We start from the raw sequence: 25,306 nt of genomic DNA, 5'->3' as shown, positions 1-25,306 counted from the left end.
GCAAAGTACAGAGATCCTTGATGATAAACCTGCTCCAAAGCACTCAGGACCTCAGACTGGGGCGAAGGTTCACCTTCCCACATGAAAAAAATACCTAAGCACACAGCCAAGATGATGCAGGAAAACTCTCTGAATGTCCTTGAGTGGTCTAGCCAGAGCTGTTCAGTGACGATCCACATCCAATCTGACAGAACTTGAGAAAATAATGGGGGAAAAAAGCTTGTAGCATCATTCCCAAGAAGACCAAGGCTGTACTGAGTAAAGGTTCTGGATACTTATGTAAATGTGCTTTGTCATTTTGGGGTATTGTGTGTAGATTGATTAGAGGGGGAAAAAAACTATTTAATCCATTTTAGAATAAGGCTGTAACTTAACAAAATTTGGAAAAGTCTAGGGATATGAATACTTTCCGAATGCACTTTTAATGTCTCATGGTAGGGTGGGATATTCAAAAGAGATCAAATTTGAGAACGTTTATCTGTTGAATGTTTTGAATTCGGGTCCAAAAAGTCACTTTCTGAGCAATTCTACAATGGGCAAATATGTATGGAAGGTTTCGTTAAAATCAAAAGGGGTGCTGTCAAAAATGATTGAAATCAGAATGATTTACCCAGTTGTCTTGCATGTTTGAACTGCTGCTGGCTGACACTCTGCTCTTTTTCTCTGGCTGTTGTTTTCCTATCAGTGCTCCCCGCCCCCAGTCGGGTTTCAATTAAAGATTGAAAGAGGTCGTACGCAGAGCGGGTGGGAGATTGGGGCTGTATGAGAGGAGAGCATGTCAGGGTTTGTTCCATTCATTGCCACGGTCACGCTCACTCCAGTGCCATGTAATGAATGTTTTAACTGATGAGAAAATGGGGTGAAATGCAGTGAGAAGGAAAGGGTGCATCTGCTCTGTCTTTGTCTGGAGAGGGATGTTCTCCCTTTCTGTGCTATATGACAGGGCATTCACTTTCCATTTTCTTGCAGAGGCGGTTAGTTATGACATGCAATAAACATGTCTCCTACAGTATTTGTTGTTTGCTAAATCAGTTCAATCATTCCTCCTGGCAATGTGCCTCAGACCCTGCATTGGTCATGACCAGGATGTACAGAATGAAGCAGAGAAATCCTTGTCTGCATGACACACACCTCTTATCCTCCTGAGGGATTTAGGCTACCAGGGTTGGTGGAGCATGGTGCGGGGATCTGTGGAATTAGTGATATAAAGCATTCTGTTTCATTGAAACAGTGACCGGAGTCTTAAACTTGGCTTCAGACAGAGGTCGACAGGCCGCCATTTTGATTATTCAGTCAGGTGCCCAGAAATAGATCTGCTTTAATGGGATGACACGCTCACTCACTCTCCCTAATACTGGAGAGTGGAGAGACACACGTGCAAACCCACGCTGCTGTGTATTATTACTACACCTCTAAATGCATGGTTAGAAGCAATGGCTCCAGTAGCAGCAGCAAAGTAGCAACACCATGTGTCAAAATAAAGTGCAGATATCCAGGAGAGGGTTGAATTAAGCAGCAATTACCTAAAACATTATTGAATTACTAATAACCAAGCCAAATATTGCATCCTAAATTCACAACTACTTTGTACGAGGCTACAGCAATGTTATGTTTATAAGCTGGTCAGCTACACCACTATTCCAATTTTACATTTTTATTTTTATGTATTTCGAGATGTTATTGGTAGATAATCTCTTTACGTGCGCTCTAAACATGCCGACCCTATGGCATGCTATGTAAACCAGTGGAATCAATCCTTAATGGGGTGATTTGATATGCGATCACATCTCCTTGTTTGAGTTGCTTGGGGATGGGAGAGTGACAGCGTTCTGGGCCAGGTTATAGCTCTGGTAACTGATCATCTGCTGCTTGCAGAGTACTATTTAAACATGGAAGGACTGCAACTCAATGTGCGGGAAAGACCAGATATTGCTCCACCATCATTCAGTTAGAAATCCCAAACTGGAAGGAGTCCAACTTTTGATATGTAATTTCCTCCTCATGGAATGAGATTCATATTCATTGGACGGCCACTGCAGCATCTACAACTCTCCCCTCTGCCTAGCTACAACTACAGTACGTAAGTCAGTCAGCAGGTTGCTGCCTGCTATAAACCAGGACAGGGTTTTGGCTTCAGCAGCTCACCCCAATTTGTCTGCACTATTGACTGGACCCTGTATGGTTAGTTCATGCTTGGCTATGAGTCTGCCTAGGTTTGTGTTCATCTCCCTGGGAGTACTGTCTCTCCCTCTGTTTGCACGATTGAGAAGCAATTAGTAGAGTAGCTGAATGGTCTGACTCTCAGCTTCGATAGATATGAATCTCAGCCAGCTGAGCTGCAGGATCATATGACAAGTTCATTCGCAAGACACCTGAGTGTGACCGTGACGATGTGTGTATGTTGGTATTTGTGTGTGTGTGTGCACAGTATGCCATCGCTCTGCCTTCAGCCAGCCTTCCTGTGTAGCAGTGTGTGTGTGCCTCCTCTTTGACAATAAATAGGCAAGCAACATCATTCCAGCGTCATCTCCGTGGAAACCAGCTCAAGCTGCAGTTGTGATTGGCCCTCTCCCAGAGGCTGTCTTGATGTGATAGGAGGATAGAATCTCTTTCTTCCCACCCCCTCCTCCTCTCATGAACACAAACGCACACAGTCACACAGTTTGTTTTTCCCCTTCAGTTGGTCATCTTCTTCCTTCACCTTAATGTTGTTATATGGGAAATGGGAATTAGACAGTTCATTGAGCCTCGTAGTGTGAGCAGCTTTTTAGCAGCAGCATCAACAAGGAGACCGGCACAGCTGGAGACCAATTTCATCTCAGCCAGCAGAGCGGGAGAGAGGACTGGAGAGGAGGTTGGACCTGTTAGTTAAACCAGTCATTTTCACCTGATCTTGTTTGCCTTCACACACACAATATACCAGCAGTGCTTCTTCTGTGCTGTCGTCACAGAGAGCCAGAGTCAAGCTCATCTTCTAAGCGACTTACGAACTGTTAATTACTAGGCTTTCCTTTCCTGTTCCCGTTTGTGGATGAGCAACAATGACAGATCCATCCCTCTGTGGAGTACGGAGGAGTGGGGAGGCAGCCTCCCTCAGTCAGCCTAGCAAGTAGGACCCGGAATCAATCTGCACGCTTCACTGTTCTTATCAAATAGGATCACGGGGAAGTACATGCATGATCATTGCATAATTTCTACTGCAAATGCTTCATTGTTTGGTGTCTGTGCATGGACGTGCTATAAGAAGTGTTTGTCGTGAATACACAGTATCTTGCAGTATTTGAAGACTGTTTTTTTTTGTGGGAGACGTCATTGAGGGCATTTTTCCAGCCCCCCCTAAAAGTTCAAATTATAAAGGAGCAGCTCTCTGGATTTTTGTCTTGAGCTGGTTTTCTCTTGGAAATGTTGTAAGGAATATTTTATAAAAGGAACACAACGAGGCAGTCTACCACTTAGTGCTATTTCTGGCACCGTAAAAGCGCCATCTTAGGGGTCCGACTAGCTACAGTAACAAACTTATGAGGTGGCTGTGTTCTGTTACTGATGAGCCTGGTAATTACATCGCTGAGCTTACTGATTTTATTGTGTCGGTGTCGGACACTTAAACTCCGCTCAGACCAAGTTACTACACCCCCCCCCACCACCCCACCCCTTTTGTAAACTTACTAAAGATCGAGGAAGAGAAAGAAGGGGACCGGATGGTTTCAGGGTAAAAAAACAATTATCCTTGCTGGCGGCTGATCCATGATAACCTCCACCCCCCCAGCAGTGAATGACAAGACTGTGTCGCCCTTGCCCCCCCCGTTTGGGCCTATTGATCCCTGCTGCCAATGCACTGCCGCTGCCTGCTTGTGACAGTAGAGAGTGATGTATGACCTATGCACCAGGACCGAGCAGCCACCGGAACCTGAATCGGAGCAGCCTGTGTCTGCAGTGGATACAGACATGGAAAGGAGCAGTCGTGGAGAGGCCGAGGCCCCAGGACAGCAGAACAGGGAGAAGGATACTACGACAGAGGAGCAGCAGTATACTACTTCTACCAATGGTGACTTAATGGACAAGGCAAATCTAGACCGTGCCACTGTGACACCCACAGCATTACTAGGCGAGAGGCATCACTCACTCTATGAGGACCTCAATGGCTGGGAGGTGGAAAGGTTTCGCAAGGTAAGTCCTGGTCTAGGGTATGTTGTGATGGTGTACCTGTAACCCATCTCTACCTTTTTAATCCCTGAAATAGTTCAAATTCCTCCAGAAAAGATACACTTGACCTGTAGGACCCCCTAGAGTTTTGCGGTACCGCTGCAAAGTATTGGCTGTTGCATGCATGGATGATCTGTCAATTAGATTGAACTGCTAATCAGACGCAGATTTCCTGCAGTTTGAAATGGGCCAGTTCTCTCAACTCTGCATAGGACCTTACAAAAGTATGTTGTCAGATAAGCCTATATATTTAGGTTGTCAATGAACGTCCTGATCTGATCCTGCTTGAGTGCCAGTCTTACTGCAAGTATTGCTCAGGTTAGCTGTAGGTTTTCTTGCTGTTTTATCTGGCCCAGTGCTATCGTAGGCGGCACTGTTTTAGGTTGTCTGTCAATGAATGAACTGCCAGTTTGAGTACTGGTCTGAAGCAGGTTTTTCTGTAGGATCAGGGCTGGGTAATATATTGTGAATGACGGTATGGATCCACATACCGCGAATGGATTTTTACAGTACCGTCTATTAAGGTATTTTCATACAGTGTTTAAAAAAGTATAACTTCTACGAATTGGACTACTTCACCAAAGATATTTATAACTAACCCAAGATCGTTTACAGTGGGAGAAAATTAAGCGTTATGGTCAGAACAAGCAAGGAGGTGGACAAAGCCAAGCATGAGCTAGCAAGATCCTATTGGCGCATTGTAGCATATTTCCGTTAGGGAATGCCTCCTTCTGAAATGTGCACAATCTCAATTCGACCTTGCACTCCTGCTAAACAACAAAACAAATGTAAAACTTTGGCTAAGCATCAAGTCTCCAAAACGTAGTGCACTATATTCGTAACAGATTCTTGTAGCTTTGGTAACTGAAACATTTATTGAGATCAGATGTTTCATTGATGAAAACATTTGCAGAATGTCGGCCCACTTACACTCAGTTCCATCCTCTACCACAACCCTCGACTAGACTTCCTATCACTACCATAATTGGTGATGAGAAAACGTTCTAAACGGATGCTTCAGCTTTATAGCACCTGTGACGTGTCAGGGTAACCCTATCTGTCTGTGACTTCACTGTTAGTTTTATCCTTGTTTGGTTGAGAATAAAACCATCGGAATGGAGGTAGCCTATTAAAATCACTTACAGTTGAAGTCTGAAGTTTACATACACCTTAGCCAAATACATTTAAACTCAGTTTTTCACAATTCTTGACATTTAATCCTAGTAAAAATACCCTGTCTTAGGTCAGTTAGGATCACTTTATTTTAAGAATGAGAAATGTCAGAATTATAGTAGAGAGAATGATTTATTTCAGCTTTTATTTCTTTCATCACGTTCCCAGTGGGTCAGAAGTTTATATACACTCAATTAGTATTTGGTAGCGTTGCCTTTAAATTGTTTAACTTCGGTAAAACGTTTCGGGTAGCCTTCCACAAGCTTCCTACAATAAGCTGGGTGAATTTTGGCCCATTCCTCCTGACAGAGCTGGTGTAACTGAGTCAGGTTTGTAGGCCTCCTTGCTCGCACACGCCTTTTCAGTTTTGCCACAAATGTTTTTATAGGCTTGAGGTCAGGGCTTTGTGATGGCCACTCCAATAACCTGACTTTGTTGTCCTTAAGCCATTTTGTCACAACTTTGGAAGTATGCTTGGGTTCATTGTCTATTTGGAAGACCCATTTGTGACCAAGCTTTAACTTCCTGACTGATGTCTTGAGATGTTGCTTCAATATATCCACATAATTTTCTTCCCTCATGATGTAATCTATTTTGAAATGCACCAGTCCCTCCTGCAGCAAAGCACCCCCACAACATGGTGCTGCCACCCCTGTGCTTCACAGTTGGGATGGTGTTCTTCGGCTTGCAAGCAATCCCCCTTTTCCTCTAAACATAACGATGGTCATTATGGCCAAACAGTTCTATTTTGGTTTCATCGGACCAGAGGACATTTCTCCAAAAAGTACAATCTTTGTCCCCATGTGCAGTTGCAAACCGTAGTCTGGCTTTTTAAAGGCGGTTTTGGAGCAGTGGCTTCTTCCTTGCTGAGCGGCCTTTCAGGTTATGTCGATATAGGACTCGTTTTTACTGTGGATAGATACTTTTGTACCCGTTTCCTCCAGCATCTTCACAAGGTCCTTTGCTGTTGTTCTGGGATTGATTTGCACTTTTCGCACCAAAGTATGTTCATCTTTAGGAGACAGAACGTGTCTTCTTTCTGAGCGGTATGATGGCTGCGTCGTCCATGGTGTTTATACTTGCATACTATTGTTTGTACAGGTGAACGTGGTACCTTCAGATGTTTGGAAGGTCTACAATAGTTTTTCTGAGGTCTTGGCTGATTTCTTTAGATTTTTCTCATGATGTCAAGCAAGGAGGCCCTGAGTTTGAAGGTAGGCCTTGAAATACATCCACAGGTACACCTCCAATTGACTCAAATTATGTCAATTAGCCTATCAGAAGCTTCTACAGCCATGACATCATTTTCTGGAATTTTCCAAGCTGTTTTTAAAGGCACAGTCAACTTAGTGTATGAACTTCTGACCCACTGAAATTGTGAAACAGTGAATTATAATTGAAATAATCTGTCTGTAAACAATTGTTGGAAAAATGACTTTTCATGCAAAAAGTAGATGTCCTAACCGACTTGCCAAAACTATAGTTTGTTAAAAATACATTTGTGGAGTGGTTGAAAAACGAGTTTTAATGACTCCAACCTAAGTGTACGTAAACTTCCGACTTCAGCTGTAGGAATAATTTGTTGCCATCCTAAGGTCACGCACTACTCATAAAACATGAAGAACCTTTCTTGTTCAGAAACATACTGCTATACCGTCCCATAAAATGAATACTTAGCAAGAGAGTTGACAACCCATATTTAACACCACTGCAGACTTCCATTGAAAGTCAATAAGGGGAAGTTTGGAACCCAGAAGATCTCTCTAATAATTGGGCTCTACTCGCAGCAAGTTGACTGTTACTAGTAGGATGAGTGACATAGTGGTAAAGTCCGTTGTAAAAAACAGGGGCACGTACATTATTTTCTATTTAACCTTTATTTAACTAGGCAAGTCAGTTAAGAACAAATTATTATTTTACTATGACAACCTACCCTTGCCAAACCCTCCCCTAACCCGGACGACGCTGTGTCAATTGTTCACCGCCCAATGTGACTCCCAATTACGGCTGGTTGTGATACAACCCGGGATTGAACCAGGGTCTGTAGGGATGCCTCTAGCCCTGAGATGCAGTGCCTTAGACTGCTGTGCCACTCGGGACATCAAGGGTTGTTATGCACACTCATACACAGTCTAGACACACTAAGTGTTTTCTTGTATTGTGCGTGTCACCTTTCTGTGTCCCTACATTTCTGAACATGTACTAATAGGTTATTAGCGTAGAAAGAGCTTGGATTCTGGTTATGATTGGATTCTGGGGTTAGCAGCAATTAACAAAACATGAGAGAAAATAACTAGGCTCTTTCCAAGCATCAGTAGCCTGTTTTCATATGGAACTGAATTGCTGTTGGTGTTTTTTTATTGAACTATAGTGTACTAGACGGAAATTGCATTTTATGTGGAGAGGTTTAATGGGTAGCTTACATGAAATTGATGAAATACAAAACAACACTTGCTGATATAAAAACCACATCAGTCAACCACAGGGAAAGAGCTGGGGATGCTTTAGGGGGGTTCCATGAACCTGTCAACATCCAGGCAGACAAGGACGGACCAAATCTGCCCTGACCTGAGGGAGGGAGAGTTTGAAGAATATTGAGGGAGGGAAGGATGGGGCAGAGATGGGTGGCGAGAGGGAGGAATAGAGGAAGCGGGAGGGAGGGGAGAGTCTTCCATGTGAGTTCCCCTGAGACGGGTCTGTTTTGATGAGCAGAATATGAAGCTAGCTTTCGCATGTGGCAGTCGTGAGGTAGGACAATCCCCCGCCCGCCTCAGCTTGACCCCACTATGACATCTCTCTCCTCCCTCCCAAATATCTGCTGAGAGGAACAGGAGCACTCCGTCTCCCTGCAAGGGGAGTGAAACCAGACTACTCAGCTTTTGGAGGAACATTCATTCATATTTAAAAGCCCATTGTACAAGTACATCAGGTTAGCATTTTCTTTTTGGTCTTAAAATCAGTTTTTCGTGTTGGGATTTTCGGAGTATTTCAGAGCTAAAAAATGGTCTGTCAATGGGGGACGTCTGTCGCGCTCAGGATATGGGATGCTGGCCACTGACCTCTCTGCCGTTGCTTATCCTCATAAACAAAGCAATGAAGTCTCAATAGAAAACAAATATACTGCACCACACACACACACAATGTGGTGGTAGATGAATGGCCATCTGGCCACAGGAGCTGAGAGGGAGGGAGCATTTAAATGATGCATTCGCAATTATCTGATAGTCCTTTCAGCCCAGTGGGGGGTGATCCCCAAGTATTGTTAAGATGGGAGATTCTGTCAGTTTTAGAGATGACTATTTTCTGGTTACATGTGGTGCAGAGTGGGCAACCTAGTGCGTGTCCTTATTTCCTTTGACCATTTCCAGCCTTGTGTGTAGTGCGCGGCGTGTGACATTATAGCCCCCAACCCCCACCCAGCTGTTACAGCAGCCTATTATTTAGGTGTGTGTAGAAAAGGAAGCAGTCTATTGTGCGAGGTTATGCTGTCGACGTTCCTTTGGATCTCCAATAAACCTCTGGGCTGTGGTCAAATGTTTCATATGAGGCAACAGTATACAATGTCACCTTATTTGAATAATGATGTGTGCGAAGGGTACAGCAGTATAAATATCATAACCCCCCCCCCCCACATTTTTTAAACTTGAGTTTATTTAGTAAATATTTTCTTAACTCTTTTTCTTGAACTGCATTGTTGGTTAAGGACTTGTAAGTAAGCATTTCACGTTAAGGTCTACAGTATTCGGCTTATGTGACAAATACAATTTTATTTGAAGTAGGAGTGTAGATTTTTTTCCTGTAGAGTAGACCAAGCCTACAGGGAAATTAATGCATGAATTCTTTTTCGATTACATCTTGACGATTTATTTGTTCCAGTGTGTGTGTGTGTGTGTGTGTGTGTGTGTGTGTCATCGGTTTGTGTATTTAAAAAAAATAAAACATTTATGGCCATGCACAATGACAGAATTACAATGTGAAAGTGTTTTGTTGCGCAATAAGACGTTCTAGCTCCATATCCCAGCCAGCTAAATGTGTCCTGCCTGCCTGCTTCAAAAGCGGTGGAGTTTTAGCTCAATTCCGCGTTGCTGTAGGGCACTATTCATGATTCATTGTCTCTCACTGCGGCCAAATGTGTCTCCCTTCTCAACCTGAATCCTTTTAGAGGGTTTGGTATGTATTTTTTATTTTTTTTCCACACAGCCAGGCACAGATGCTAGACCTAACGCTGTTGTGTTTTGTATTGTATCAGTAATGGTTTGAACTGTATAAGTCAGGGTGATGTGGTCATGGTAAAGAATTAAAATCCCCAGAGGACTTAAATTTTAACAATGGCTCACAGGTGTCAAATTGCTATTGTTGGCCACTGCTGGCCACTGTTTTTATAATCTGCTTTGAAGAGGAGTTTTAGGGGATGAGTTTAACATGGTGGGGCTATGAGGCTGTTTGATGAAACGCCTGAGGGAGAGGCTAGGGGATAGGAGTGACTATATAAGCCCCCCAGTGCTGTTTCCTGAGCCCCCCCCCCCACCACACAAGCGCACACACACCCCTCCTTCTCACCCACTGTGTTCATCAAACAAAATTAATCAGTCTCATATTCTGAAGAAGAATAATCTCATGTTTTTTTTTTTTTATCCTGTCCTTCACCTCGCTGTCTCAATCTAATTCATCCCCCTTCCATTTTCAACTTTCTGACTCCACAGGCAGTTGTTGTCTGTCAGTCTTAGTGACGCTGTAGGTGGCTGGCGTTGGTGTTAGTCTGGTGTGACCTGTGGCTGGATAGATGTCAGAGCAGACCTTCCTTGGTGGTCTAAACTCACAGCACCTGTCTTGATGCCAAATTACATTTCTACTTTTGAGCATCAAACCATCCAGCACAAGGTGTAGTGAGCTGAGGTCATCACTCAATCAATGGCTTTCCACTGGCCTGGGTCACGCTTCAGGGTTTTCCATGTGAACACAATGAATCATGTTATCTGATTAGCTGTCCATCTCATCAGGGCCGTGATGCCTTAGTTACAGCTCAGGCCAACAGAAAATGATGAGTAGAGGAATGGATGTTGGATTGGTTTGGTAGTGTTTCAGAGAGCCTGTTTTATTGATCTGACTCACACACTGCCTAGTGCTCTGCTGCTCGCTTTGGCTGAAAAGTTTAAATTGAAAAGAATCAAATCAAAGTTTATTTGTCACGTGTGCTGAATACAACAGGTGTAGATCTTACAGGCTCTAACCAATAGTGCAAAAAAGGTATTAGGTGAACAATGGGTAGGTAAAGAAATAAAACAGTAAAAAGACCGGCTACATACAGACACCGGTTAGTCAGGCTTATTGTGGTAGTATGTACATGTAGATATGGTTAAAGTGACTATGCATATATGATGAACAGAGAGTAGCAGTAGCGTAAAAGAGGGGTTGGCGGGTGGTGGGTGGGACACAATGCAGATAGCCCTGTGAGCCAATGTGCGGGAGCACTGGTTGGTCAGCCCAATTGAGGTAGTATGTACATGAATGTATAGTTAAATTGACTATGCATATATGATAAACAGAGTAGCAGCATCATTATAAAGAGGGGTTGGGGGGGGGGGCACAGTCAATGACTTTGACAATTTTTAGGGCCGTCCTCTGACACCGCCTACCCTCTCTAGTGCCTTGCGGTCAGAAGCCGAGCAATTGCCATACCAGGCAGTGATGCAACCAGTCAGGATGCTCTCGATGTTGCAGCTGTAGAACCTTTTGAGGATCTCAGGACCCATGCCAAATTTTTTTAGTTTCCTGAAGGGGAATGGGCTTTGTCGTGCCCGCTTCACGACTGTCTTGGTGTGTTTGGACCATTCTAGTTTGTTGTTGATGTGGACACCAAGGAACTTGAAGCTCTCAACCTGCTCCACTACAGCCCCATCGAGAATGGGGGGGTGCTCGGGTCCTCCTTTTCCTGTAGTCCACAATCATCTCCTTAGTCTTGGTTACGTTGTTATTCTGACACCACCCGGCCAGGTCTCTACCCTCCTCCCTATAGGCTCTCTCGTCATTGTCGGTGATCAGGCCACACTGTTGTGTTGTCTGCAAACTTAATGATGGTGTTGGAGTCGTGCCTGACCATGCAGTCGTGAGTGAACAGGGAGTACAGGAAGGGACTGAGCACGCACCCCTGGGGAGCTCCAGTGTTGAGGATCAGTGTGGCAGATGTTGCTACCTACCCTCACCACCTGGGGGCGGCCCGTCAGAAAGTCCAGGATCTGGTTGCACATTTAACATGTTGATGGAAATTTGGTAGAACTTTCCCTGCATTAAAGTCTCCGGCCACTAGGAGCGCCGCATCTGGGTGAGTGGTTTCCTGTTTGCTTATTTCCTTATACAGCTGACTGAGTGCGGTCTTAGTGCCAGCATCTGTCTGTGGTGGTAAATAAACAGCCACGAAAAGTATAGCTGAGAACTCTCTAGGCAAGTAGTGTGGCCTGCAATTTATCACAATATACTCTACTTCAGGCGAGCAAAATCTAGAGACTGCCTTAGATTTCGTGCACCAGCTGTTGTTTACAAATATGCACAGACTGCCCCCCCTCGTCTTACCGGAGTGTGCTGTTCCATCTTTCCGGTGCAGCGTATATCCCGCTAGCTGAATATCCATGTCGTCATTCAGCCATGATTCCGTGAAACAGGATATTACAGTTTTTGATGTCCCGTTGGTAGGATAATCGTGATCGTACCTCGTCTAGTTTATTGTCCAAGGATTGCACGTTGGCGAGTAGTATTGATGGTAACGGCAGCTTTCCCACTCGCCTTTTCCAGATCCAGACCAGGCATCCGGCTCTTTGTCCTCTGTACCTGCGTTACTCCCATTCAGCATTGTTCACACCTTAAGCCAGCCCCACCCATCTTTTTAAGGATTCACTTGAGGTCATGTGCTGAACAGTGAGTAGTGTAGTAAAGATTAAGACTAAAAGTAGTAGCCTACAATAAGGAAAAATTCCAGGTAAATATTAGATGATGCTTAACCAGACATACTTGTCTAAATTTGAGTCATTTGAAAGAAATGCTATAACCCCCAGCCACATCTTGCTAAGTGGATGGGTCTCCACAGGTGTAAACGGTACAGCCAAATGGTTACTTGTACAGTAGCAATAACAGAAAAATTTAAATATAAATAAAATAATATACAGTATGTATAAGAACAATATCAGTTATAGATGAGGTAGTTATATGCATACAATCAGGGGTAAAGTGGCTGAGCAGAAGGATACAAAAAAAATAGTAGCAGCAACGTATGGCGTGTGTATTAGGAGAGTCATTTGAATCGAGGCACTGCAGATAGTGCTGATGACTGGTCTGTCCGAACCACCCATGACAAGGGAATCTATATTTGGAGAGCCTGTTTCTGTCCTGCCCTTGACTTTGGTGCAGGGCATGTGATGTCCATAGCCTCTTCGTCGCAAAACTCCATGATCTTCTCAAAAACATAAGTTTGTCTAGCTGTGTCCAGTCCAGGTGGTGCTTGTACAGGCAGACCATCTATGGGAGGAATGATGTCGGCGTTGCGCAGCATTTGAAACCTGGTCCCGACTGAGGTCGAACGCTCCTTGGCGACAACACCACCAGGCTCCAGATTATTGAAGCTGTAAAACAGGAAATAACCAAAACAATGTAGAAGACATTACAGCCTTGCATGACATCAATTCACCTCCCAAGTTTAGATAAGAATAACCTCTTACAATGCAATGAAAATGATATTCATCTGAAGTGCTGGTACTGCTTGAACTGTGGCAGCAGCCTGAAGTACTGAGTCAGGTGTTGTTGCCAGCCATAGCTTTCCACTAGCACCGTACCATCCTCCAGTCCAACTAGCTGTGGGATGTTGACCCCTGTCACAGTGTTGTCCTTCACAACACCAGCAATCTCAGACAAAGTGTTCACTCTGGTCTTTCTGAAGCGCTGCTTGATGAGGCTGAAGCACCAGTCGGGGGGAAAACCTGTGCATGGTCTGCCAGGCACAATACCAGAGCACAAACTAGTTATTGTTTTGGCCACTGCCGTTATCACTATTCAGGTCCACATGTGTTTCCCCAACTCCGTAGTTGGTGACTGCGCTGCTGCCTTTGCTGGATCACATGCCTTCGTCAATCAAGTAGTTGTGGTATTCCTTTACAGCAGACCCCAAACAAGCCACACTTGCAAGGAGTTAAAAAGTAGATGGGACCTGGCTGCATAGGGAAGGAAGGATAGTGCACCTGCAAACAACAAAAAAACATTAAGATAAGTTAGTGGAAAGAAGATGTAACGTAAAATGTAATCATTTTTTTATGCATAGTTATCAGGTAAGTTTCACTTACCTACAAATGAGCGGCAGTACTGCATACAGAAACATCATCCTGGAACCAGAATATGCTCTGTATGCTGTGCGTATGTGATAAGTAAGATCCAGAAATACACAGGCCAATTTAATTCCACTATATTAACCTATAAGCATGACTGTCCAAATGTATTTTCGTTAAATAACAGATTGATGTGTGTGTTAGGGATGTTAACAGTTAATCTAACACACACATCAATCTATCTCCCTCCCTAGTGCTCTCCTCTGCTCCTCTCTTTGACTGAAAAAGTAGAAATTTAATTGTAGAGTTGATTGAATTATCTTATGTTATTGACTATCCTCACAGAGGCATTGCCTTAAAAGCTTACTTCCTCTCAGAATATACTGCAGAAGAGATGCAGAGGTAAGGCTTAGCATAATCACAGAATGTAATGAAGTGACTTATTATTCATTTCTTTTCACCACCAGCCCCTTATCTGAGGCAGTGGTGTGAGGTGTTAAGCGAGTGTGTGACTGATGCCACAGCCAGCCCTACAGGCAGCTCTCAGCTGACCTACTTTGGATCCATGGGAAGAGAAAAGTAGAACGAGGCTCTAGAACTTCCTCTCTCTCACTCGCTCTCTGTCTCTCTCGACACACACAATTACCTCACCAGACATGCCACCAGGGGTCTTTTCACAGTCCCCAGGTCTAGAACAAATTCAAGGAAACATACAGTATTATAGAGAGCCATGATTGCATGGAACTCCCTTCCATCTCGTATAGCGCAAGTGAACAGCAAACCTGGTTTCAAAAAACAAATAACGCAACACCTCACGGAACAAAGCCTCTTCCCCATGTGACCTACTTGTTGTGTGTAACTGATAGATGCGCACACACACGCACACTACATGTTAATGTTTTTAAAGTATTTTGTCTGTTTTTTTGTTATGTTTCAGAACCCAGTGAGACTAGCTGTCACCATTGGTGTCAGCTAATGGGGATCCTAATCAAATTAAAACTTGTCTCCCTTCTCTCTTCTCCCTCTTGTCTCTTCTCTCACTTTTGCTCATCTCTCTTTCATCTTTCCTCTGTCTCCTCTCTTTTCTGTCGATTTTCTTCTGCCTCTCCCCTCTATATCTCTCCTCTGTCTCTCTTGCTGCTCTGTCTCTCTCTGGCCTCCCCTGCTGCTCCACTGCTTTCCCTACACATTTGTGATGCACTACTTATTTATCAAACTTTTTTACACCACAACCAGTTCCTGTTAGATTTGACAAAAGTTTTCAGAACTGTATTTAAATGTAAATGAAATGAAAAATGACCAGTTAGTTGCCTTTTTGAAAATGTTACATTTCACACACTCAGTGGTCTTTTTCAATATTTTGGTGGTATTCTCGTTGAGCAGTTCCCAAACTAGAAATTTTAAATGATGATTGAGAATCCTCCTGGTGTATCGACCCCACCCTTCGTCATCGTACATAACTAGTTCCCGGCTGCGCCTCACAAAAGGACAGTTTGAAATGCGGCAATTAAGATTATTATTTTTTATTACAATGTGTGCATAGGCTCTAGTTGCTTTATCGGAATAGCCTGACTTTTTTTTCCAGCTCAGATTTACTTGAGGCATACAACGCAACATACGAATATGTGTACTGTTAAACCCTTAATAACCATAGCCTCTAGCCTGGGAGTTGGGCCCTTCAGATCAGTATCGCCATACATGCTGTCCTGTTCTCTTCCCGTGATTTACAAACCCCTTATTATATGATTCACTCTGCTTTCAAAACATCAGGGGATAGGATATGCTTGTCTCTGGGTTGTACGGCACCATCATTTTCAGGTAAGAGTCCCGCCCACACAGTCTCCAATGTAATTCATTGCTGGAGCTTGTAGGTGTTGGCACGTACAAGCTATACCGAGACCTTAAAGGCTTAGCAATTTTTCTATTTTCTCCAACAGTGATTATTCTGAACAGTGTTTTTAAATGAGTCTTTTTTTGTTGTTGTTATTTAACCAGTCCTCTTACATAGTCTAGTCTTTGTGGGTTCATAATATACATTTCAATCACCTCGTCCTATGACTTAACCCTTAATGGCAGACATCAGTACAGTCTAGCCAACCCCACATGTGCCAGGGTGGGGGTGAGTGAATGTCTTATGGCAGTCACAAGGTTTGTGTTGTGAGACATTCAATTGGTCACGTTCCAGGTTGTCTTTTTGCAGCCCATATCAGAAGATTGCTGTAGCATATCAATGTGGTTCCTGAAAAGTCAAACACTTCTCTTGCCATTTTTAGATCTGCAGGCCTGCAATAAAGACAACCTGAAACCTACCATTCCATTGTGTTTGCCCAGATGTGGAGACTACAGACTTTTTGTTGGGCTGTAAGAGGTAGATTAGGTTTGTCTGATGATAAAGTAGATAAAACCAAAAGTTTATCACTCTCATTTGGAATATCCCTGAGGGATGGTGACTTGACACGTTCCTCCTGTATACCCCATCCCAGCAGTTCAGATGAAATCCCCTGGCCCCTGAATGCACACACATACACCCTTCACCCCCAATGACCTGTGAGCTCAGGATGAATGGCCTGTCTCTCTGTTTCCTAGTGTAATAAATCTTCCACGCACAAACACTGTTCTGCCTCATAATAATTAACACGTTACAGAGCCCTTTGTATGCTTGGCCATTCACTTGCACATATGGTGATGTTTGGTGCAACAACACCAGGCCATTTGTCTGGAAGAAAATAACTGGTAGTGTGTGTGTGCATGTTTTCCTACACTATCAGGACCAGAATGTCCTGACAAGTCACCATAATGTTTCGATATGCTAACAAAACAAACATTTTGAAAAGTCTGGACTTTTTTCCATGTCCTGAATTTGTTAAAATGCTAATTTAGGCTTAAGTGTTAGGTTTAGGGTTCGAAAAATTTGATTTTGACCTACCGAGTGGCGCAGCGGTCTAAGGCACTACATGTTTGTTTCTTCCGACACATTGGTGCAGCTGGCTTTCGGGTTAAGCTGGCGGGTGTTTAAGTAGCGCCGACAGGTGGGTCCTGTTTCGGAGGACGCATGACTTCGCCTCTCCTGAGCCGGTTGGAGTTGCTGCGATGAGACAAGATTGAAATTGGTAAGAAAAAGGGGATTTTGACTAGGATTTTGAATGGGAATCCATTTTTACTCCCTAAAAAGTCCTGAAAATGTACATTTAAAAAAAGCTGTGTATGTGTGTTGGCAGTTGAATAATTGAGGATTCTGTATGGAGGAAAGGTTTAAGTTCTCTCCCAATGTGTTCTCCAACTCAATTTTTTTTAAGTCTCAGTGCCGTTATCCTTGTAAGGTATTGAAAACGTGTGTCAATCATTTTGAAATAGGACAGTGTGGTTAGATAAAGGAGAGTCTTGTCTTTAAAATGGTGTAAAATAGTAATATTTTCGAGGAATTTATACTTCACGCCACACCCTATCATTGGATATTGGAGCGGTGTTCCGCTAGCGGAACATCTAGATGTAAGAGGTTAATGTTTTCGACAGTTTACTAAAAAAATTTGCTGCTGAGTTTAGAACCACCTGAGTTTTACATTTAACCTTTTATTTAACTAGGCAAGTCAGTTAAGAACAAATTATTATTTACAATGACGGCCAAACCCGGACGACGCTGGGCCAATTGTGCGCCGCCCAACGTGACATCCAATCACATCCGGATGTGATACAGCCTGGATTCAAACCAGGGACTGTAGTGACGCCTCTTGCGTGCCTTAGACCGCTGCGCCACTCGGGAGCCCAAGTCAGCACAAAGACAACAGGAGCACTGCCTCCGCTATTCCAGCACTATTTCAACTTAAACCTTTAAACATCATCAAATCAACAATGCTATATATGCTTAGATTAATACACTGAAAACAAACTTAAAGATACCAATGTGAGTGTTTACTAGCCTGAGTTACAATACTCTACACCACCATACATTTTTTACATCGTGAATTTTGCAAACATTCAAATTAATTGTGTGTTTGTTGTAGGTTTACCTTGACCTGTTAGTTTTGATAGCTGTGTAATTCTCTCTGACAAGTTGAGAATTCCCTGTCAAGTAGACACACGGAAGCTTAGCTAGCCTAGCCTGTAGCCTCAAATGGAGGACTCTAACAAATGTTTTCAGCACTGCAGGAGCATATAGTTATTTTGCATTATTCCAGGACAATGTGGACCACCCGGACTTTCAATGTAGCAACTGTTTGCTTGCAGAGGACTACAGGGGCGACGTGGCTACTCTTAGCAAACAAGTAGAAAACATACACAAGCTACTGGGGAATGCACACTCGCCTACTTTTTTCTTTCTCTTCTACCCCAGTAGCCGGACGCCGCTCTGGCGTGGTGGAAGTGTCGCCGCTCTCCATGGCCGACTGGTCGGTGCTCTGCAGGGATCACTCCCAAAATGGGTCTCCCCCTACCCTGGAGAATGGAGTTAGTAGGATGCTTCTGGATGACTTGGTGGATGTTACTGTTCTCGATCCTACCAACCAGTCATGGAGATATGTCACTCTCAGTGGAAGTCGAAAACAGTGACCATTGGCAACGGGGGCCTCCTTGCCATGTCTCCCTGTGTCTCAGTTGGTAGAGCATGGTGTTTGCAATGCCAGGGTTGTGGGTTCGATTCCCACGGGGGGCCAGTAAGGGGAAGAAAAAAAATGTATGAAATTAATTGAAATGTATGCATTCACTACTGTAAGTCGCTCTGGATAAGAGCATCTGCTAAATGACTAAAATGTAAATGTAAAATGTTAAGCCTGTGGCAGTAACAAAATTTCGTCAGCTGGTGATTGTCAAGCAAATAACTGTCGGTCTCACAGTAATTGACCGTTAATTAACATAAACACATTTAGTGTCTCCTGGCTTCCACAAAAAATCCCTGTAATATAGCCTACACCTTCACAATGAATGTATTTATTTTAGACAGGTCTAAAGAAGCATGATATGATTTTATTTTATTTTTTGTCTATTTCAGAAGAACAGAATAGAATACTCTTGAGTAGTCCTTATGTTAGGTCCTGATCTGGCTATGCCAAATGCCTGTGGGCTACACTAGTTAATTTAGCAGACAAGATTTGCTTAGAATTCTATGGCATTATCTTATAGTATAAAAAATACAATTGAACAAAGTTTAATAAAATGTCAATATTTTCTACGAACGATTTGAGGGGGTGTGCACATGCAGCTATTCTTTGTTGAGCGGTTAACAAAGAAATAGGTACTCATGTTATTCATGTAACTTTAGTTGTTCTACAAACGTTGGGCTATATGTTTTGATTATTAGATTGGAAGGCTGTATGATGTGACTCTAAGGATGATTTGAAAAAAGTTGCTTGAAAGGCATGAGCTCTGCTTTGTATTTTTGCGCAGGCTGTACAGTCGTGGCCAAAAGTTTTGAGAATGATGCAAATATTAATTTCCACAAAGTTTGCTGCTTCAGTGACTTGAAATATTTTTGTCAGATGTTACTATGGAATACTGAAGTATAATTACAAGCATTTCATAAGTGTCAAAGGCTTTTATTGACAATAAAATGAAGTTGATGCAGAGAGTCAATATTTGCAATGTTGACCCTTCTTCTTGTTCAAGACCTCTGCAATCCGCCCTGGCATGCTGTCAATTAACTTCTGGGCCACATCCTGACTGATGGCAGCCCATTCTTGCATAATCAATGCTTGGAGTTTGTCAGAATTTGTGGGTTTTTGTTTGTCCACCCGCCTCCTGAGGATTGACCACAAGTTCTCAATGGGATTAAGGTCTGGGGAGTTTCCTGGCCATGGACCCAAAATATCGATGTTTTGTTCCCCGAGTCACTTAGTTGTCACTTTTGCCTTATGGCAAGGGGCTCCATCATGCTAGAAAAGGCATTGTTCGTCACCAAACTGTTCCTGGATGGTTGGGAGAAGTTGCTCTCGAAGGTTGTGTTGGTACCATTCTTTATTCATGGCTGTGTTCTTAGGCAAAATTGTGAGTGAGCCCACTCCCTTGGCTGAGAAGCAACCCCACACATGAATAGTCTCAGGATGCTTTACTGTTGGCATGACACAGGACTGATGGTAGCGCTCACCTTGTCTTCTCCGGACAAGCTTTTTTCCGGATGCCCCAAACAATTGGAAAGGGGATTCATCAGAGAAAATGACTTTACCCCAGTCCTCAGCAGTCCAATCCCTGTACCTTTTGCAGAATATCAGTCTGTCGCTGATGTTTTTCCTGGAGAGAAGTGGCTTCTTTGCTGCCCTTCTTGACACCAGGCCATCCTCCAAAAGTCTTCGCCTCACTGTGCGTGCAGATGCACTCACACCTGCCTGCTGCCATTCCTGAGCAAGCTCTGTACTGGTGATCCCGCAGCTGAATCAACTTTAGGAGACGGTCCTGGCGCTTGCTGGACTTTCTTGGGCACCCTTCACAACAATTGAACCCCTCTCCTTGAAGTTCTTGATGATCCGATAAATGGTTGATTTAGGTGCAATCTTACTGGCAGCAATATCCTTGCCTGTGAAGCCCTTTTAGTGCAAAGCAATGATGACGGCACGTGTTTCCTTGCAGGTAACCATTGTTGACAGAGGAAGAACAAATGATTCCAAGCACCACCCTCCTTTTGAAGCTTCCAGTCTGTTATTCAACTCAATCAGTATGACAGAGTGATCTCCAGCCTTGTCCTCGTCAACACTCACACCTGTGTTAACCTCTCTAGGGTCGGCGGGACGAAATCGTCCCACCTACGTAACAGCCAGTGGAATCCTGTGGCGCGTTATTCAAATACCTTAGAAATGCTATTACTTCAATTTCTTAAACATATGACTATTTTACACCATTTTAAAGACAAGACTCTCGTTAATCTAACCACACTGTCCGATTTCAAAAAGGCTTTACAACGAAAACAAAACATTAGATTATGTCAGCAGAGTACCCAGCCAGAAATAATCAGACACCCATTTTTCAAGCTAGCATATAATGTCACAAAAACCCAGAAGACAGCTAAATGCAGCACTAACCTTTGATCTTCATCAGATGACACACCTAGGACATTGTTATACAATACATGCATGTTTTGTTCAATCAAGTTCATATTTATATCAAAAACCAGCTTTTTACATTAGCATGTGACGTTCAGAACTAGCATACCCCCCCGCAAACTTCCGGTGAATTTACAAAAAATGTACTAAATTACTCACGATAAACGTTCACAAAAAGCATAACAATTATATTAAGAATTATACATACAGAACTCCTCTATGCACTCGATATGTCCGATTTTAAAATAGCTTTTCGGTGAAAGCACATTTTGCAATATTCTCAGTAGATAGCCCGGCATCACAGGGCTAGCTATTTAGACACCCAGCAAGTTTAGCACTCACCCAAGTCAGATTTACTATAACAAAAATGTTATTACCTTTGGTGTTCTTCGTCAGAATGCACTCCCAGGACTTCTACTTCAATAACAAATGTTGGTTTGGTCCCAAATAATCCATTGTTATATCCAAACAGCGGCGTTTTGTTCATGCGTTCAAGGCACTATCCGAAAGGGTAAAGAAGGGTGACGAGCACAGCGCATTTCGTGACAAAAAAATTCTAAATATTCCATTACCGTACTTCGAAGCATGTCAACCGCTGTTTAAAATCAATTCTTATGCCATTTTTCTCGTAAAAAAGCGATAATATTCCGACCGGCAATCTGCGTTTAGGTAAAAAGAGGAAAGAAAATAAAGCACGGGGTCGACTCGTGCACGCGCCTAAGCCCATTGTCCTCTGATCGGCCACTTGCCAAACGCGCAAATGTGTTTCAGCGTGGGGCTGCCTCGATATCATTCAGCTTTTTCCCGGGCTCTGAGAGCCTATGGGAGCCGTAGGAAGTGTCACGTTACAGCAAAGATCCTCAGTCTTCAATAAACAGAGACAAGAAGAACAAGATCTTGTCAGAGAGGGCACTTCCTGTAAGGACTCTTCTCAGGTTTTTGTCTGCCATATGAGTTCTGTTATACTCACAGACACCATTCAAACAGTTTTAGAAACTTTAGGGTGTTTTCTATCCAAAGCCAATAATTATATGCATATTCTAGTTTCTGGGCAGGAGTAGTAACCAGATTAAATCGGGTACGTTTTTTATCCGGCCGTGTCAATACTGCCCCCTACCCCCAACAGGTTAACGAGAGAATCACTGACATGATGTCAGCTGGTCCGTTTGTGGCAGAGCTGAAATGCCGTGGAAATGTTGATTTGGGGACACAGTTCATTTGAATGGCAAAGAGGGACTTTGCAATTCATCTGATCATGCTTCATAACATTCTGGAGTATATGCAAATTGCCATCATACAAACTGAGGCAGCAGACTTTGAAAAATAATATTTGTGTCATTCTCAAAACTTTTTTGGCCACAACTGTATACACCACTGCCTTCCCTCCACGTCCTCACCAGGCTCTCAACAGAAGGCTCCGGTTGTCACCAGCCTCCTGACTGCTTATATCAGGTTGGAAAAAAACACTGACTAGGCAGCTTAATTGTAATTCAGATAATTGTATTGGATCGTTCCACCAAGTACTGTAACCTGGTTAACAAAACAGTTTCACCTAATTTTAACACTGTCATAAAGAGCACATGTTCAACTTAACATGTTTTCCTATCTCAAGAGGTTAAATAAAAAACATGACTATATTGCCAAGTAAAGTAACAGGGTTGATTGTAACAGGTTGGCAATTTCATCTTAAATCTTCCATGAATCCCCTTTTGACTGATTAAAAAAATAAATAATAATAATTATGAATCCGTAATCACATTAAATAAATAGTCACCAGAAATGACTTTGTTCATGCAACATAATAACTAGGGCTTTACAATGATTGTGAAAACTTGGAGAAATGTTGGGGTTCAAATCTTCCTAAAAGTCAGAGGGACATGACAAAATGCTCAGTTTTAGCACTTTAGCAAGTCTTTATTCATATTTAAAAAAATCTGATTTATTGATTTCCGTGTGGTCTATATTAAAGGGCACTTCCTTTAACATAACAGGCTTTTAAAATGCAATATTTGTGCACAATTTCTACTTAAAATGAAAGGGACACAAAATGCACTCATTTTGTGGAATGGCCCATTTAGCAATCACGCAGAGAATTGAGACTCCCTCGCTCTCATCTCACATGTGAGTTAATTTGACAAATTAAACCAGTTGTTATTAGCTAGCTGGGGGAGTCAGAGGGGTGAAAATGACGTAGTGGTAGGAAATGAGGAGAGTGTAAGGGTTAGGTGAAGAAAGTAAGGGAGGGAGGGGGAGAGAGATTGGGGAATTCTTTTTTTTTTTTTTTCAATAGTGGAGGGCATCCCAAGGACAAGGGAATCACGACCACCCAACACATTATGAAGGAGCATCGAGGATAAACAGCAGATGGAGAAGAACATGACAGTGTCTAAAGGAGTAGAATGTTCCTGAAACAGAGCGAGCCGGGTCCCTAAAGCATATTCTGCCTGGCTGAGCAGCAGGGAGACTGGGACTGGAGGAGTTGCCAGGACCATCAATCTGAGACATGCCAGACAGGAGCTCCAGACAACAGAGGACACACCACTCGGAGTGTGCCTCAGAGCCTTGGAGAGGAACGGGGAATGTCATCTCTTCCTTTACTGTGTCATAACATACAAATCGGCAATGTGTTTTTCAAAAAGAATCTTAACAATAAGGTTTCTTATCTTGAGAAGATTCCCTCTTATAATAACAGCCAAACAGACATGTGCAGTATTGCAATGATGTGCAAGTACAATCAGATCAATTATACGAATATTCCCAGATAATATATATTTTTTTACAACCCAGCCACCTCCTCAGCTCAGGGTCACATATAGCTAGTGCAAATGACATTCAGAAAAGCTATTTCAGTAACACGGGCCACCCTCCATTCCCTCAGCCCACTCAGTGTTTCTCATTGTGTAGGAGATTAGCAATAATCATAGGTCCCATCTCTCTGAGCGTCGAGAGGGTAGGTTCCTAGCGCCACTGAAATGTCTGAGGGCAGGGAGTCAAACCTCAGAGGAACAGAGGAGACCGACTGACCCAGAGCCTGTCTGGGAGCCTGAGGTCCGAGGTGGGAGTACAAGATGCATGTAATGAGGCCAACACTACACAGAGAGAGAAGAGGAGGAGGGAGAAAGAGATGGAGTGGGGTGAAGAGAGAAATGAGAGAGCGAGATACAGTGCATTCGGAAAGTATTCAGACCCCTTCCCTTTTTCCACATTTTGTTACGTTACAGCCTTATTCTAAAATGTACCATGACAGTTTACAATCCAGGGTTACTCCAAGCAGTGTAGTCACCTCAAATTGCTCAATTTCCACATTATTCATTACAAGATTTAGTTGAGGTTTAGTGAATGATTTATTCCAAATACAATGCTTTTAGTTTTAGAAATATTTAGGACTAACTTTTTTGCCACCCATTCTGAAACTGACTGCCGCTCTTAAGTGTTGCAGTGATTTCACTCACTGTGGTAGCTGACGTGTATAGTGTTGAGTCATTCGCATACATGGACACACAGGCTTTACTCAGAGCCAGTGGTAGGCCATTAGTAAGATTTTAAAAAGTAAGGGGCTAGACAGCTGCCTATATGGATTATGTTGGGGAGGTTTTCATTATAAGAACACCCTCTGTGTTCTGTTAGACAGGTAACCTGTATATAGGCCGCAACACCGCCCCCACTGCCATTTATGTATTTTCTGTAGATGCTATAGCCATGTATTGCTACCAATGTATCAAAGGTATTATCGAAGTGAGTTTCAGAGATAATCCAAATATGTATGTCATCTGTTACTAGCAAATGTGATTTCTTGAACCTTGTTTCTTAGGCTACATATGTTAATGTGAGCTATTTTTAGCACTCTTCTGAGATGCGTGATTATTTCTATTGCTTTACACTCGGAAGCTTATCAAAAGAAGACATGAAAATATTATTTATGTTTGAGCTGATAGTGCAGGGTGAGCTGCACACAGTGGACTTCCTACTGTCATCATGAAGTGCTTTGAGAGACTAGTCAAGGATCATATCACCTTACCTGCCACCCTAGACCCACTTAATTTTCTACATTTTAGTCATTTAGCAGATGCTCTTATCCAGAGCGACTTACAGTAGTGAATTCATACATTTCATTCCCGTACTGGTCCCCCGTGGGAATCGAACCCACAACCCTGGCGTTGCAAACACCATGCTCTACCAACTGAGCCACACGGGACTTCAATTTGCATACCGCCCCAATAGGTCCACAGACGATGCAATCGCCATCACACTGCACACTGCCCTATCCCATCTGGAAAGAGGAATACCTATGTAAGAAAGCTGTTCATTGACTACAGCTCAACATTCAACACATTTACATTTACGTCATTTAGCAGACGCTCTTATCCAGAGCGACTTACAACACCAGAGTACCCTCCAAACTCATCATTAAGCTTGAGGCCCTGGGTCTCAACCCCGCCCTATGCAATTGGGTCCTGGACTTTCTGACGGGCCACCCCCAGGTGGTGAAGGTAGGAAACATCTCCACTTCGCTGATCCTCAACACTGGGGCCCTACAAGGTTGCGTGCTCAGCCCCCTCCTGTACTCCCTGTTCACCCGTGACTGCATGGCCATGC

At 43.2% G+C, this 25,306-nt stretch overlaps 1 protein-coding gene across 9 annotated transcripts in view; it reads left to right on the top strand.

Moving 5' to 3' along the window:
* The window catches only part of LOC106567401 (peripheral-type benzodiazepine receptor-associated protein 1), a 196,607-nt gene that overhangs the window by 20,283 nt on the left and 151,018 nt on the right, over nucleotides 1-25,306 (top strand). Inside the window, exon 1 of one of the 9 annotated variants that reach the window (XM_014136594.2) lies at nucleotides 3,816-4,167. The exons of the other annotated variants lie outside the window; for them this stretch is intronic. Within the exon in view, the coding sequence (XP_013992069.1) occupies nucleotides 3,868-4,167 (300 nt within the window). The 5' untranslated portion in view covers nucleotides 3,816-3,867. Of the gene's footprint in view, nucleotides 1-3,815; nucleotides 4,168-25,306 lie in introns of those variants that run through there. 9 annotated transcript variants of the gene reach the window in all.

Source organism: Salmo salar, chromosome ssa13, assembly GCF_905237065.1.
Source record: "Salmo salar chromosome ssa13, Ssal_v3.1, whole genome shotgun sequence".
Lineage (NCBI taxonomy): Eukaryota > Metazoa > Chordata > Actinopteri > Salmoniformes > Salmonidae > Salmo > Salmo salar.
The sequence above is the reverse complement of the archived record's forward strand: the minus strand, read 5'-3'. Positions and strand labels throughout refer to the sequence as shown.